The 15,519-nt window shown below is 30.1% G+C and overlaps 1 protein-coding gene and 1 pseudogene across 1 annotated transcript; both read left to right on the top strand.

Moving 5' to 3' along the window:
- Positions 1-10,809: 10,809 nt before the first annotated feature.
- LOC138933187 (uncharacterized) lies at positions 10,810-12,076 on the top strand (annotated as a pseudogene).
- Positions 12,077-12,723: 647 nt separating this feature from the next.
- LOC138933590 (uncharacterized) lies at positions 12,724-14,903 on the top strand. Its single transcript, XM_070296411.1, has 5 exons — positions 12,724-13,036; positions 13,178-13,419; positions 13,894-14,152; positions 14,240-14,551; positions 14,659-14,903. Exons 1-5 carry the CDS (start codon positions 12,724-12,726, stop codon positions 14,901-14,903), a joined length of 1,371 nt encoding a protein of 456 aa, XP_070152512.1.
- The last annotated feature ends 616 nt before the right edge of the window (positions 14,904-15,519 follow it).

The raw sequence follows: 15,519 nt of genomic DNA, 5'->3' as shown, positions 1-15,519 counted from the left end.
ACTCGTAACAATATTGACCAGAAAAAAGATGCCTCAATCTCGCTTACAAATTATAATCGCAGATATGAAAATAATAAATAAAATATTTTTGTTGCGTTCTCTCGAAAATGGACGATGAAGGAGCCCTTTCAATATTATAAATATCCAAAATAGTGTAACCATCATAAAATTTTGTTGCAATGTTTTGCGGATAGAGAATTTATGTGTTTGCATATATAAATATCTATATTAATATCTATATAAATGTAAATTTTAATATGTGCATACTTATGTCATAAGAATATATAAACATTCACATTTATAGTGAAGAAGTTTATATTGTATATTACTCATTAGTCCTCAATCATATCGATTATACCGATAATATATTTTAGTTCAATTTTATCGAACTGTACTGCATAAATTGTAACCTAGCAAACCAAGATATGATTGTTATACATATAACATGTACATAATAAGTGCACATGTTACATCTATATGTTATATGGTAGATATATGTTGGCTGGATATATGTATCATATATGTGTGTGTGTGTGTGTGTGCGCGCGCGCATATATACATAGATATGTATACATCATGATAAAATCAGAAGAGATAATTCGAACAATATTATAGATTTACATTCAAAAAATATGTATGCGACACAAACAGATATCTGTGTAAAGTCGTTGCTTCTATGAAACGATAGAACAGAAATAGAATAGAAATCCAACATATTTTCTGTCTCTACATATTTAACACAATGCTAAAAGCTTGTGTTTTATTGCTCTTTCCAAAGTATGCAAATATCCCTTGACAATTACTCTACATCTACATAATGATATCAGTAATTTAACTATAAAGCGTTGATAATATACCGACACTTTTAGTTACGTTTAGATGAGGGTGCTAACCCGTCGGAGTTCGCCCGTGGCTCCGACATCCTCTTAAGTTTTTTCATGGAACTCTATGGATATGAGAGTCGAAAAATTCTATCCACTAAGCCAATAATTATTTCTTTTTTATGACATATGAGGTGTTGTGAGAGATAATTAAGATACCTCCCTGAAAAGGACGGTTTCCTGTACTAATCAAACACAAACCTCCCCCCCTCTAGATTAATGGAAAGATCTAAAAAGTTGATGTTATTGTTGTTGCTTTTTTCAATTATAAATTGTAATCTCTTATAACAAGAATTGAACGATGAGAGGATGCTCAAAAAAAAAGGAAGGGGGAGCTGCTAGAATCACATCGTCCACATATCTGAAATATAAAGGCAAATTAATGTGAAGCCTTAAAATGGCTCTCTCCTCCAAGTCCTGAAGGACTAGATCTGCTAAAATGGGAGATAAGGTGGAACCCATAGGAGTGCCAAAAGTCTGTTTGTAAATCTGTTAAATATAAAGAAGGTTGAGTTGAGGACAAGACGGACACCTATAAGAAATCCTTTGTATGGGATGGAAGTGTTATTTGAAATAAAATGCCATCTCTTACCAATACTTTTTATCGCTATATCGTTTGGAATATTCGTGGACAGTGAAAGTACATCAAGAGAGACAAGGTGATGGTGTTCTTCTTTGACTCTAGATCTTAGTTTCTCTACAAGGTCATAACATTATTGACAATAATGTGGTTATAGGCCTTGAGGATGCTCTTGAAAATAATGCTGTGTAATAAGAAAGCGAAAGTATGTAAAGGACTGTTAATAGATGAAATGATAATTCTAAGAGGAACCTTTTTTCTTTGTGTATTTTGGGAAATCCGTACGCTCGAGAAATGACACCGTCACTCAAGAATAATGTCTTTGATTTCGCTACGGAAATATAATTATTCTTCCTCCATCGCGATAGTAAAGACCGAAGATCTTCGGTTATCTTTTTAGTAGGATCTCCATTGACTTTCGAGTACGTTTCATTGTCGTTTAATAAGATTTCCATTTTTTTTTTATATAATCTGGCCTTTTTTATATTGTTAATTGATTATCACTTGAGTCTTATAGAACCTTTTGTGGTAATTTATTTTTTATTATTTTATTTTTACTTACGAGATACTTACGAGATAGACGCCAAATTGTATTTCTTCTTTAATATCAAATTTACCTGGATATTTTACAAAATTTTAGTTGCAAAGATACAAAATGTCGAATATCATACTGAAAAAAAAATGAATTAAATTCAAAAAACAGTTTTTTATTTAAAAAAATTATATTTAAATACTTACAATAATATTTAAATACTTACAATTAGTAGAATTAGTTATTGCAATCAAGCAGTAAATATATTTTAATTAGTAAAATATAAAATAAAAGCAAAGTATGCTTTTATTGGCAAATAAAAAGAAATTGTTTTTCTCTTTATTATACTAATCTTTATATATTAATTTACTTCCTTTAAAAAAAAACATTCTATAATTTTTGGCTGCTTATTTTAAAAACACAGGCTATCTTTATTTTGATAAATAATTTTTTATCTTTAAATATAAATATTTTTTATATTAAAATTTTAATTAATGTATTTTTAAAATTATAATTTTTATTAATAATTGTAAATAATAATTTATTTAATATAACAAAATATTTTTGAGAACAAATTTAATATTTATTTAAGTAAAAAAAAAATTAAAACTAACAAAATGTATTTATCTGATCAAAAACAAAATTTTATTTTTAGTGTATAAAATTTAATTTGACAGATGTAATAATAAGAAAAATAAATATATGCACAGCGTTTTGAAAATATGTAGTTAAAAAGATCGATTCTATCTGTTTTTATTCTATAATAAATTATATAAATTTTTGCCTTTGCAATTTAATATGAAGTGCTATATATGTATATATAAAGAAAGTATTATATCGAACAATGTAAATTCTCTAAAATCATCGCTGACTTTTTGGTGCAAAAAAGCCGGGAAACGAGAACAATGTCGCTTAATTTTCGAAGTTGGCATGCGATCGATGCAAGTAAGTGGATTTGTTGCTACGCTGCTAGAATTGCAAATTTCTAAGCGTCGTGAGGGTTTAATTTTTAAGTGCAGAAGTCTCTCTTATATATATGAGATAAAATTACACGATAAAAAGCAAAAATTTCTGAATTTTCGAAGTTACTAGAAGAAAAACATAAAAAAGAAACTATTAAAAAAATATTAAAGTATCTGATTGCTACATAAGTTTTTATATTGAAATCTTTCTGTTTTTTTTTTAATTTAATTTTTATAAAACAATTTATAGAAGATCCATGGCCTACAATCGTGTTCTTGGCCACAAATTTCTGGAACAACTATGTGATGGACAATGCATCTGAATTTCTGTGAGAGGTCGTTGGAGAGTTTTAAGTATTTTAGATTCTTGTAGTATTTTTAGTTTGACTATATTTTTTGAAATATAGATTGTATTCTTGACCGTTACTTATTTTAATGTTAGTTTTATACTGAAGAGAGTACAGATTCGGATAGAAATGTTTGTAAAATTCTTATTATATGTGCTTATCAATTTGTTTTAATTACTTTACATTAATTATATTATTCTTTGTATGTTTAAGTTATTTATTTATTTTATTCTGATTTAATCAAATTAAATGTCGATGTATTTGTTAATGCGAATTTTATTATAAAAACACATGTTAATTACTCCTTCATATTTGGGGGTATAGAATTTTGAAATTATTATAATTTTAATCAAACAGCAAATATATTTGAATTAGTAAAATATAAAATAAAAGCAAGGTATGCTTTTATTTTTAAATAAAAAAAAGAATTTGGTTTTTTATCTTTATTATACTAAATTACATCTTTTGAAGAAACATTTTTAAATTTTTGGCTGCTTATTTCAAAAACAGATTTTTTTTATTTTAATAAATAATTTTTTATCTTTAAATAAATATTTTGTTATATTAAAATTTTTAATATTTTATTTTAATAATTCCAATTTTTTTATTACATGTAAATAATAATTTATTTAATATAATAAAATATTTTTTTATTAGAAACAAAACATATATTCATTTAACTAAAAACATCAAAATTGATAAAATGTATTTATTTGAAAAAAAAATTTATTTATGATGCGAGAAAATCTGAGTATAGAAACGACATCCAATACGCTCAGTATACGACAATATTCGTAGACAAAGAGCGTAACTATAGATTCCAATGCGTGCAGCCGAATTCTTGGTTGGCGAAGGTGGTTTCGGGGCATAACAGAGGCCCCAACGACAAAGTAAAGAACTCCCTTCCTCTAGAATCGAACTTTGACACGAATCCTTTGAACTTCATATCGTCTCCGTTTGCAAGTGGTTTACATACATTGGCAAGGAAAGCTCCTTTCCATACGCTCATTAGAAGGAATCCGTTATCGGAGGATATACGCGCAAGAGCTTGCTTTGATGGAACTTGGTAGACTCCTTCGTGACCAAATTTGAGTTTAATTAAACGCGAATCCACCAGTAAAATCCAGTAATATAATTAATAAAATGATAATTAATAAAAACAATCGCGTTTTTTATATTTTGCAATTAATTATGTAATTAATATCTGATAATTTTTTTTTTACATTTTTATATCGTGGAGAAAATAGAAGATGAAAAAATTGTAGTATAAACGTATCTTGTTTCTAATTAGCAATCAAAGGATCGCTAATTAGAAAGATATGTTTATACTACTTTGCTATCGATATTTTCTCAAATCGAAACTTGAGAATATTATATGCGAAGCTTTCTCTAAGCAATTCGAAAAGAATTAATTAGTCTGACTGCTGTAAGACATGTGAAAGGTCAATTCTAAGGAAGCGTCGCCGCAGTTTCATGGCGAATGTTTGATATGCGAAGGTCTTGGGAATAAGCCGCAAGCTCTTGTCGACGGTAATTACAAGACCCCGCGCTCTACGTTGTAGTAGTGTACATAGTGTCTGACCACAGAACTGCTTGTATCATTTGTTGGTGAGTCTTCGCCGCGGAACTATCTGCGGAGAGACCATAGCTCGGGAGTATGAAATCGCGAGACGTTGATGAATCAATTCAACGCCGCGGCGCCGAGGATATACTTGATTCTATAAAACTAAAGCAAGATAGTAATTGTCCGTTACTAGTAATTCTTAACTAAGAGAGACTTTATTTAATTAATTAATTAATTTAATTTAAAGAGAGACTATTACAAAATATGAATATGTAGCTATTTAAATATAAAAATACTTATATATATTATTTATTTAATAATCGAAGTACAGACTCTTTATTAATAAATTAAATTAATGATATGGATAAATGACAACTTAGAATCAGCGCAAAAATTAGTGCGCGTACATTTCTTATAATTAATTACAATAAAAATCATCGAATTAAAATAAGACGGACGTTCCGACCCTTTTTTTCGTCTTCATCGGCGCAATAAATACTTTAACTAATATTATATCCTATTCATCTAAGAAAGGTTAATATTATCATAATGGAAACTTAAATACAACGTAATATTGTCCCGCCACATATCGGTAACATATTTAACAAGTTTAGAAATAACTTTATACAATATATTGTAGATCGGCTAAAAGATTCGAACATCTAAAACAATTGTTTATTAAGAAATTATTACGCATCGAACTCAATGATAATTACATGTCATCTAAATTTGCATATACTCAGGTTTTTAAGTTAACGCGGAATATTGATCGCCACATTCCGTCATCTGTCTGCAATTCGTTCTTCAATAGACAAAGTGGTCCTCTACATTTTTTATGAAGAAGATAGATAGGCTAAATAAGAAATTTGAATTTTTATACTCTAAACAAAACGCTCAGCGAGCTAGAATCTTGTCTATCCGTTATGTTTATAATGTTTCCACTCACAGTTATCTTAATCACAAAACAACGATTTTTCATACCCTAAATAACAACAATCAAAACACTCCAAACAAAAACATTGAGATCTTTATAGATCCTACCTTGTTCACTAATTATAAACAAACAATTTTACATCTTGAAGAGTGGTTTAAAAACCTTTCATCTGTTAATATTCCCATGGAGATCCAATACCTATTACAACTTGGAGAGAATTTCAGTTTACCAATGCTGAATACAGACAAATTATCAGTGGAATTCATAAAAAACTTTGAGCATAATTTAAGAAAATTACCTACCAAATCACAGATCATTATCAGAAATCGAACCGTTAACATCATCGATAACTTACCATCTTACGTTTTTTCTCATGGAGAATTAAAAAATACTTTCAAACATTTAGTCTCTATCACTAACAAATTCCTTAACCCCCAATCTAATCCTTACGCGAGCAGATAAGGGCAATATCACGATCGCTTTAGATAAGAAAAAATATATAAAAGAAGTAGAAGAATTATCAAATGATAAGGATACATATTCCATCGTGAAAAAAAATCCCACTAATAAACTCACCAATGGTCTCCGTAAATTATTGCCAAGATGGAGGAACGTCAATTTTATTACTGCCGCGACGTATAAATCATTGTTTTGTAATGAGGGGGGATTACCGAGAGCATACGGTCTCCCCAAAATACACAAACCTAATTGTCCGTACAGACTAATTGTTTCTACGTTAAACAGTCCTCTATATTGGCTTTCCTCCTTTCTTCACAAGATCATGTTCAAAAGTTTTTCTATTGCACACAGTCATATAAAAAACAGTTTTGAATTGGTGAAAAAACTCTCTAATATTCATATAGTAGGAGAAGTCAGTTTGGTTTCGCTTGATGTCGTTTTTTTATTTACAAACATATCTATTGAATCGGCTCTGGATAGTATTTCTGATAGATGGAATTTTATCTCCGTAAATTGTGACATCCCTAAAACTGAATTTCTATTAGCGACAAGATTTGTATTGAATTAAATTTTTTTCATCTTTAATAATGTTATATATCAGCAAACCTTCGGTACTCCTATGGGTTCTCCATTATCACCCATCATAGCTGATATTGTACTACAAGTTTTAGAGAAAAGGGCATTGTCAACTTTAACATTCACCCCACTCTTTTATTTCAGATTTGTTGAAGATGTCGCAATGGCAATTCCATCTAACTCAATTGCTCACACATTAAACATTTTTAATTCCTATCATCCGAGATTATAATTCGCAATTGAAATCGGCTCTAACAACAGTTTAAATTTTTTGGACATAACAATGTTTTTAATAAACAATAACATAGTTTTCGATTAGTTCCACAAAGAGACTTTTTCAGGCAGATATCTTAATTTCCTGTCCCAGCATCCTTTATGTCAAAAAAAGGGCGCAATTATCGGTCTTTTAGATAGGGCAATTCTTCTATCACATCCCATGCTCCACACAAAAAACATTAATTTCATCATACAAGTTTTACTGAAGAACTCATACCCATTAAATTTAATTTTCCAAACATTTCACCACCGACTAAAAACGCTATTTTATAAATTAAATCATCCAAGTGATGTTGGTGGGGAGGAATGTCCACCAAAAAAGGTTTTCTTTACCATCCCATACATACCCTCTATATCTGAACAATTTATTAAGATTACAAAAGATCTTGATGTAAAACTTTCTTATTTTAATTTCAATAAATTAAATAAGTATATAAAAACACACAAAGATAATATTCCTAAATCTCAATTCAAAAATGTTGTTTATGAAATCAATTGTTTGGATTGTGACGCTTCCTATGTAGGACAGACTAAAAGAAAATTATATAAAAGAATTTTGAAACACCGGAATCACATCGGACGTAACACAGCCAATCATTCTGTGGTGACTGACCATAGGATAGATATGAATCATGATTTTAATTGGGATGAGATTGAGATATTGGACAGTAAATCTTTCCTCCATAAATGATTACTATCTGAAATAATTTCCATAAAAAGGCAAAAAAATAGTATTAACTTGCAGACAGATATAGAATGCCTACCTAATATGTATACGACCATTATAGACAAATTGTCTAAATTATAACAAACATAAATATTCAAAGTCATTTTTGTATTTGACTGGCTTCTCATTTTTGTTTGCGATCCACCAGTCTGTTGTGTGATCTCGATTGCGACGGTTTTCTCTAATTATTGACTGTACTAACATTATTGGAACATACCAGGTGTTTGACACAAATTGGTAACATTTTAGTCACTCTTACAATTTTAATTTTATTCACATGATTAATTTTAATTTCAACTTAAGATTGTATTTATTATTATTATATTTTTTATATATTCGGACTTGACTTCATTTATCATTTAAGTTTTTTAACAATTTTTATTTCTTAATTTTATATATTTTTTATTACGTTGATTGAAATTGAGTGTTAAAAAATTTTTAATACTGTGGTCCATGTTAGATGACATACTCCATCCTTGTTGATTCCAGGAAGCACATAATTGCGAACATATCTCTTTATTCCTTATTATTTCTTGGCTTCCCGGTCAGTCAACCGAGGATGGAGGGTAAATCATATAGCTTATATCAAAAATGACATACCTTTAGCTTCTTGGTTCCATATCGTATTGATCGACATAATTATTTCGTCTCCGTTTAACATGTAAATTACGTTATATTTAAGTTTCCACTGTGAAAATATTAACCTTTCTTAGATGAATAGGATATAATATTAGTTAAAGTATTTATCGCGCCGATGAAGACTAAAAAAAGAGTCGAAACGTCCGTCTTATTGTAATTCGATGATTTTTATTGTAATTAATTATAAATAATGTACGCGCACTAATTTCCGCGCTGACTCTAAGTTGCCATTTATTCATATCATTAATTTTATTTATTTATTTAATATTTATTTATTTATTTATTTATTTTTTACTCATTTATTTATTTATTCATTCACTCATTCATTTATTCTTTGATTTATTTATTTAATCATTTATTTATTTATTCAATCATTTATTTATTTATTTACTTATTTATTTATTTATTCACTTATTTATTCATTTATTCACTTATTCACTTATTCACTTATTCACTTATTCACTTATTCACTTATTCACTTATTCACTTATTCACTTATTCACTTATTCACTTATTCACTTATTCACTTATTCACTTATTCACTTATTCACTTATTCACTTATTCACTTATTCACTTATTCACTTATTCACTTATTCACTTATTCGTCTATTCGTCTATTCGTCTATTCGTCTATTCGTCTATTCGTCTATTCGTTTATTCGTTTATTCGTTTATTCGTCTATTCGTTTATTCGTCTATTCGTTTATTCGTTTATTCGTTTATTCGTTTATTCGTTTATTCGTTTATTCGTTTATTCGTTTATTCGTTTATTCGTTTATTCGTTTATTCGTTTATTCGTTTATTCGTTTATTCGTTTATTCGTTTATTCGTTTATTCGTTTATTCGTTTATTCGTTTATTCGTTTATTCGTTTATTCGTTTATTCGTTTATTCGTTTATTCGTTTATTCGTTTATTCGTTTATTCGTTTATTCGTTTATTCGTTTATTCGTTTATTCGTTTATTCGTTTATTCGTTTATTCGTTTATTCGTTTATTCGTTTATTCGTTTATTCGTTTATTCGTTTATTCGTTTATTCGTTTATTCGTTTATTCGTTTATTCGTTTATTCGTTTATTCGTTTATTCGTTTATTCGTTTATTCGTTTATTCGTTTATTCGTTTATTCGTTTATTCGTTTATTCATTTATTCATTCATTTATTTATTTATTCATATTAAAAAATTGATGTTATTTGTAATTATCACAGTTATATCATTTATCTGATCAAAAAATTTTCTAGATTTTTTTGTTTTAATTTCAACTCTTAGAAGTTGCTCAAGAGAGTATCAGAAGTTAAATACTATAATATTTCCAAAAAATTAATTTAATAATTATAGTTATCCGCAATAGGAAAAAAATGTTTTATTTCTTTTTATCCAAAAACGAGGAATTATAAAAATTAATCCAATATGATAATAAATAAAGAAACATCGAAAAGTACAGTATAATGTTGAACAAATAGAAAATGATAGAAAAATTGATGAAGTTTGATTACACCAGAATCCACGCACGAGGAAAAAACTAAGCATGATTCTGAATTCCAGTAGCTTTCCATTTTTTTCATCCGACATTTCCTCATCCCATCAACGCTTCCATCTCTATTTTTTCTCGATCTTGCCCAGTCATGCAGGCATAGCATGAAAATTTTGTTTTGTGTGACTCCTCCAAGGATTCATATCAACAGGAAATCTCGAGTCTTTGTATTTTATAGCGAGAACTTGCATTTTTTTACCTGGAACTAACAAAAATTCCTTTGACGAGCTGATGAAGATAAAATTACAATGATGGTTTTCACAAGCAATGAGTAATATAATTTTTATATGATATCAAATCCGTAATTTAATACTTCTCTGTAATACATTTTAGATCTTAGTTTCAATTTTTTTGTTATAAATATCTAAATTATTATCAGATACATATAGATCTTTTGAATATGAGAAAGTAAATATATTTACTTTTTTTTAAGGAATGAGAATAATTAATGTAATACATCATTGTAAAAAATAAGATAATATTATTGTTTAGTGATAACACGGTAACAAATGACTTTAATTTTTCACGGCGCTTTTTTTCTCTATATATTAACTACAAATATAACTATATAATTATATTGCACGTCTCGTTCTCGATGATAGTATTGTAGTCATGCTTGTCATGCTCAACATCACAACGTTTAGCTCCTAGTAAATTTGAAAAATTGGCGTCCCCGCCATGTTATTTCTAGGATGAGTCCTCTTCGCTTTCATATTGTTTTGTTGTGCCGCAACATCGATACGTTCTTTTTGTTAGTCCTCAAAAAATTCATAAAAATTTCCATTGTACTATCATTTTACAATGCCAGAACATAAGAGAAAACGGTCAAGATCATGGTCTAAAAATGATCATCGACATAAGCATATCCGAGAGAAGAAATTCAATGATATGCAGAAACAGTTGGATAACCTAACAAAGGTCGTTGAGGCGCTGGTTCACGTTCAAAAAGAACAGCAAATCAGTCTACAGAAATCGAGACTGATGATACTGAGATTTTTGGTAAGTAAAGCTCCATACGAGCGAAATCTCAGTAGAAAGGTTAAGTCTCAATCATTCCACACGAATATTGAGAGTCAACGTCCACACGACGCTGACAGGATATTTTTGTGAATTAGTTCAATAAGAACTGACTTTTCACAATGTACACAATAAGTGTTACCCAATTAACTCCTCTCTTCTGTCTTTATCTACTACAGATGTCGAAGAGAATAAGGAAAATAACCCAAATTCGAAAAAAGACTCAAATACTGAGGTAATCGATAGATGTATCCAGCAGAATCAATCGACGGAGGATATTTATGAGGAGTCGACATTAAAAGATAATGTCTTGAAAGTATTGGGAGTGGACTTAAATGAATCTAAATTCAAAGAGGTTAAGTATCGTCCAGAATTGAAAAATACATGGTCAAAGTGGATAAAAGAAGGTCTCCCAGAGAAAAACAAAAAAGAAATTATGGAACTTTATAATCGTAAAGGAGAGCTATATACAGAAGCACCTACAATGAATTTAGAAATTGTCCCACTCCTCTCAGAGATTGCAAAAAAGAGAGACCAACATTTTTTGGAGACACAGAACTGCGTTGGCACAGCCTTAACTGCCCTAGGCGCCGCAGTTTCTATGCTCATAGATCCCCCAGAAGAAGGTCTGGATGAAGATATTTTCACAGACTATTTGAGTCATGCTGGTCAGATTCTAACAGATGTCTTCCATCAACAGTCAGTGGCTCGGAAATCGTTTGTCACTCCACAACTCAATAAAAATATTAAACCAACCGTGGATGCGATGATTTCTGATGAGTGGCTTTATGGCAATAATCTCAAAGAAAAAGTCAAAGACGCAAAAAAGATCGAAAAGGCTTGCGCGGAAATTAAGGATAAAGTCTAACAGAAATATTCGTCAAAATCGAATCGGGGAAATTCGAAGTACCCATCTGCGAATTATCGGCAGGTGGGTTATCAACAAAAACGTCGACAATTCAGATTCAAGAGGAGAGTCTCCCAAAATTCGACACAGAGTTCATCCAAGACGAACTCTCAGACGACGAGCCAATCATCATCCAAGAAATAAGCCAGATAGATAAAACGGCAGGACGTCTACGCTTTTTCGTAGATAGTTGGAGAGAAATCACGTCAGATAAATATGTGTTAAGCTATTTAGAAGGATATCGAATCCTTTTTATTGAAAAACCCTTTCAAAAAATTTCACCGAAAGAGAAAGTACTTTCTATGGAAGAAATAAGGCAAATTCAAGTAGAAATTGACAAATTATTACGGAAGGGTGCTATTGAGCAGTGTGAATATTGTGAAGGTCAATTTCTTTCTTTCTACTTCCTCGTTCCAAAACCTGATGGGTCTAACCGGTTTATTTTTAACTTAAAAAAATTAAATAAATTCATTAAACCTCCACATTTCAAATTAGAAGATATCAGATCAGCTCTGGGCCTAATATCTCCAGGAGATTTCATGTGCTCCTTGGACTTAAAATATGCCTACTTTGTAATACCTATTTATAAAAAACATAAAAAGTTTCTTACATTTGAATTTAAGGGAAAACTTTTTCAATTTTCGTGTTTTCCGTTTGGATTATGTACCAGTCCATATATTTTTACTAAAATAATGAAACCCATAGTTAATAAACTGAGATTAGAAGAAATGTTACTAGTATTATATTTAGACGATTTTCTTTTTATTCATAATTCAGAAAAGCTATGTAAAATGCATATCAAAGAAACTATTAATTTTCTGCAAGGTTTAGGATTCATAATAAATTATGAAAAAAGTTTATTAGTTGCTAGCCAGAAATGTAAATATCTGGGTTTCATCATCAATTCAGTGGATTTCACCTTAAATTTAACTGATAAAAAGAAAAATCAGATAATAGAATTTGCAAATGAATTTAAGAAAGGAAATAGCTATAAAATTAGAAAATTTGCAAAATTTCTAGGAATTTTAACGGCAGTAGCTTACGGTTTTATACATTGCAAAAGACTTGAGAGACAACAATTTTTAGCTTTAAAATTCAATGGTGGTAATTATGAAGGAAAGATCTATATAAAAGAATGTATGATAAAGGATCTTAACTGGAGAAAAACAAATGCAACAATTGGATCGAATGCAATAAGAAACCAAAAATTCTCTATGGAAATATATTCTGATTCTTCATTATCAGATTGGGGCTGTTACTGTAATGATATAAGTACATTTGGTTTTTGGAATGAGAAAGAAAAGAAAAGACATATAAATTATCTTGAGTTACTTGCTGCCTTTTTCGCATTGAAATGCTTTGCCTCAAATCTATCACAGAGCGAAGTACTTCTTCGTCTGGACAATACTACAGCTATATCATACGTGAATAGGGCAGGAGGTGTTCAATTGTTCAACTTAATGAACTTGCCCGGAAATTTGGAAATGGTGCGAAGAGATGAAAATTTGGCTGAGAGCATCATACATTAGTTCAGCAGAGAATGTACAAGCAGACAGAGCATCACGCAATACTAACGTGGATACTGAATGGGAACTTTCCCTATTAATTTTCAAACAGATTGAAAAGAGATTTGAGTCTTTTTCAACAGATCTATTTGCAACTAGATTGAATAGAAAGTGTAATAAATTTTACTCTCGTTTCCCTGACCCCGAAGCAGAGTCAGTGGATGTTTTCACTAGATCTTGGAAGAATGAATTCTTCTATGCTTTTCCTCCCTTCGCACTTATCCTTCGTACTTTAAGAAAAATCATTAATGACAAAGCGGTACTTATAGTACTTATAGGGGTACTTATAGTACCTTTATGGCCTACCCAGCCCTGGTACCCTCTTTTTACATCGCTTCTTGCTGAACCTATTATCACATTCAATCCAAGTGATTCCTTATTAATATCTCCTTATAGAGACAAGATCCATCCATTAGCCCTCCACCTTTCACTGGTGGCAGGCAAATTATCAGGACAGCATTCTTGAGGAAAGGAATCAGTGAAGATTCTGTGGATGTGATGATCGATTCCATTACAAAGTCTCTTAAACAATACGAGTGTAACTTGAAATGTTGGTGGGATTATACACATACTAAAAGATTGGATATTTTCAACTCAAATACTTCGGACATTATTGAGTTTTTTAATAGCAGATATAAAAAAGGTGCAAAGTATAGTACGTTAAATACTGCTCGAGCGACTATTTCTTTAATTTCAATATACGATATAAACAATGATAGTTTGATTTCACGGTTCCTAAAAGGTGTGTTTAAACAAAAACCAACTAAGCCCAAGTACAACACAACTTGGGATATTACACCGGTTCTAAATTACATTGAAAAACTTCATCCTCTTAAACAATTGAAATTAAAAGTCGCCGCTGAAAAAGTAGTCACATTCTTAGCGTTAACAACAGCTCAAAGACTACAAACTTTAGCATTGATAAACATTGAAAATATTTCGATATCTAATTCCGGTATAAGTATAAAGATTACGGAACAGATCAAAACATCTAAGCCAGGGGGTTTCCAACCCGAATTAATATTACCTTTTTACAAAGACAAACCAGGCTTATGTGTGGCATCGACAGTATTAGATTACATTGATTTTACAAAAGATTTACGAAGCCAAAATATAATACAAAAAACTTATTAATTGCTACTATAAAACCATTTTGAGCAGTATCCGCACAAACCATTGGTCATTGGATTAAGACACTTCTGGACAAGGCTGGCATTGATATTAAACAGTTTACAGCATACAGTACTAGACATGCGGCAGTATCCACTGCTCATAAAACAGGAGTAGATATTGACACTATTAGACGAAGTGCTGAATGGGCCCCTGGATCTCAAACTTTTTTCAAATTTTATAATAGACCCATTCAAGCACCTAATGACCAGTTTGCTCGTGCAATTTTACATTAAAAATAAGTTCTTTGTTTTATATTTCTGTATGAAATAATTGTTCTAAAAAAAAAAAGAATAATAATAATAATAATAAATAAATAAATAATTTTATAAAAGAAATTATTACGAATTATCACAATCTCTAAAACATTACAATACTATCATCGAGAACGAGACGTGCAATATAATTGCAAGATCAAACGAGCCCACCGAAGGCGGGCGAAGTTTGATCGAAATTATATGAAAAGTCTCGTTCGAAGATGATAGTCTGCCACCCTTAAAATACCCAAAATAAATATATACTACCCCTATCATCTTCAAAATTATATTGTGATAATTTTAAGTTCGTTACAAAAAACAATATGAAAGCGGAGAGGACTCATCTTAGAGATAACATGGACGGGACGCCAATTTTTCAAATTTACTAGGAGCTAAACGTTGTGATGTTGAGCATGACAAGCATGACTACAATACTATCATCTTCGAACGAGACTTTTCATATAATTTCGATGAAACTTCGCCCGCCTTCGGTGGGCTTGTTTGATCTTGCAATTAATATGAAAAATCTATTATATTTATGAAGATTTATAAAATATTCAATAATTATTTTTTCTTTTTAATTTTTTTTCTTTTC

The sequence above is a fragment of the Polyergus mexicanus genome, unplaced genomic scaffold, assembly GCF_030449975.1.
Source record: "Polyergus mexicanus isolate NDT 795.1 unplaced genomic scaffold, iyPolMexi1.0 SCAF_5, whole genome shotgun sequence".
Lineage (NCBI taxonomy): Eukaryota > Metazoa > Arthropoda > Insecta > Hymenoptera > Formicidae > Polyergus > Polyergus mexicanus.
The sequence above is the reverse complement of the archived record's forward strand: the minus strand, read 5'-3'. Positions and strand labels throughout refer to the sequence as shown.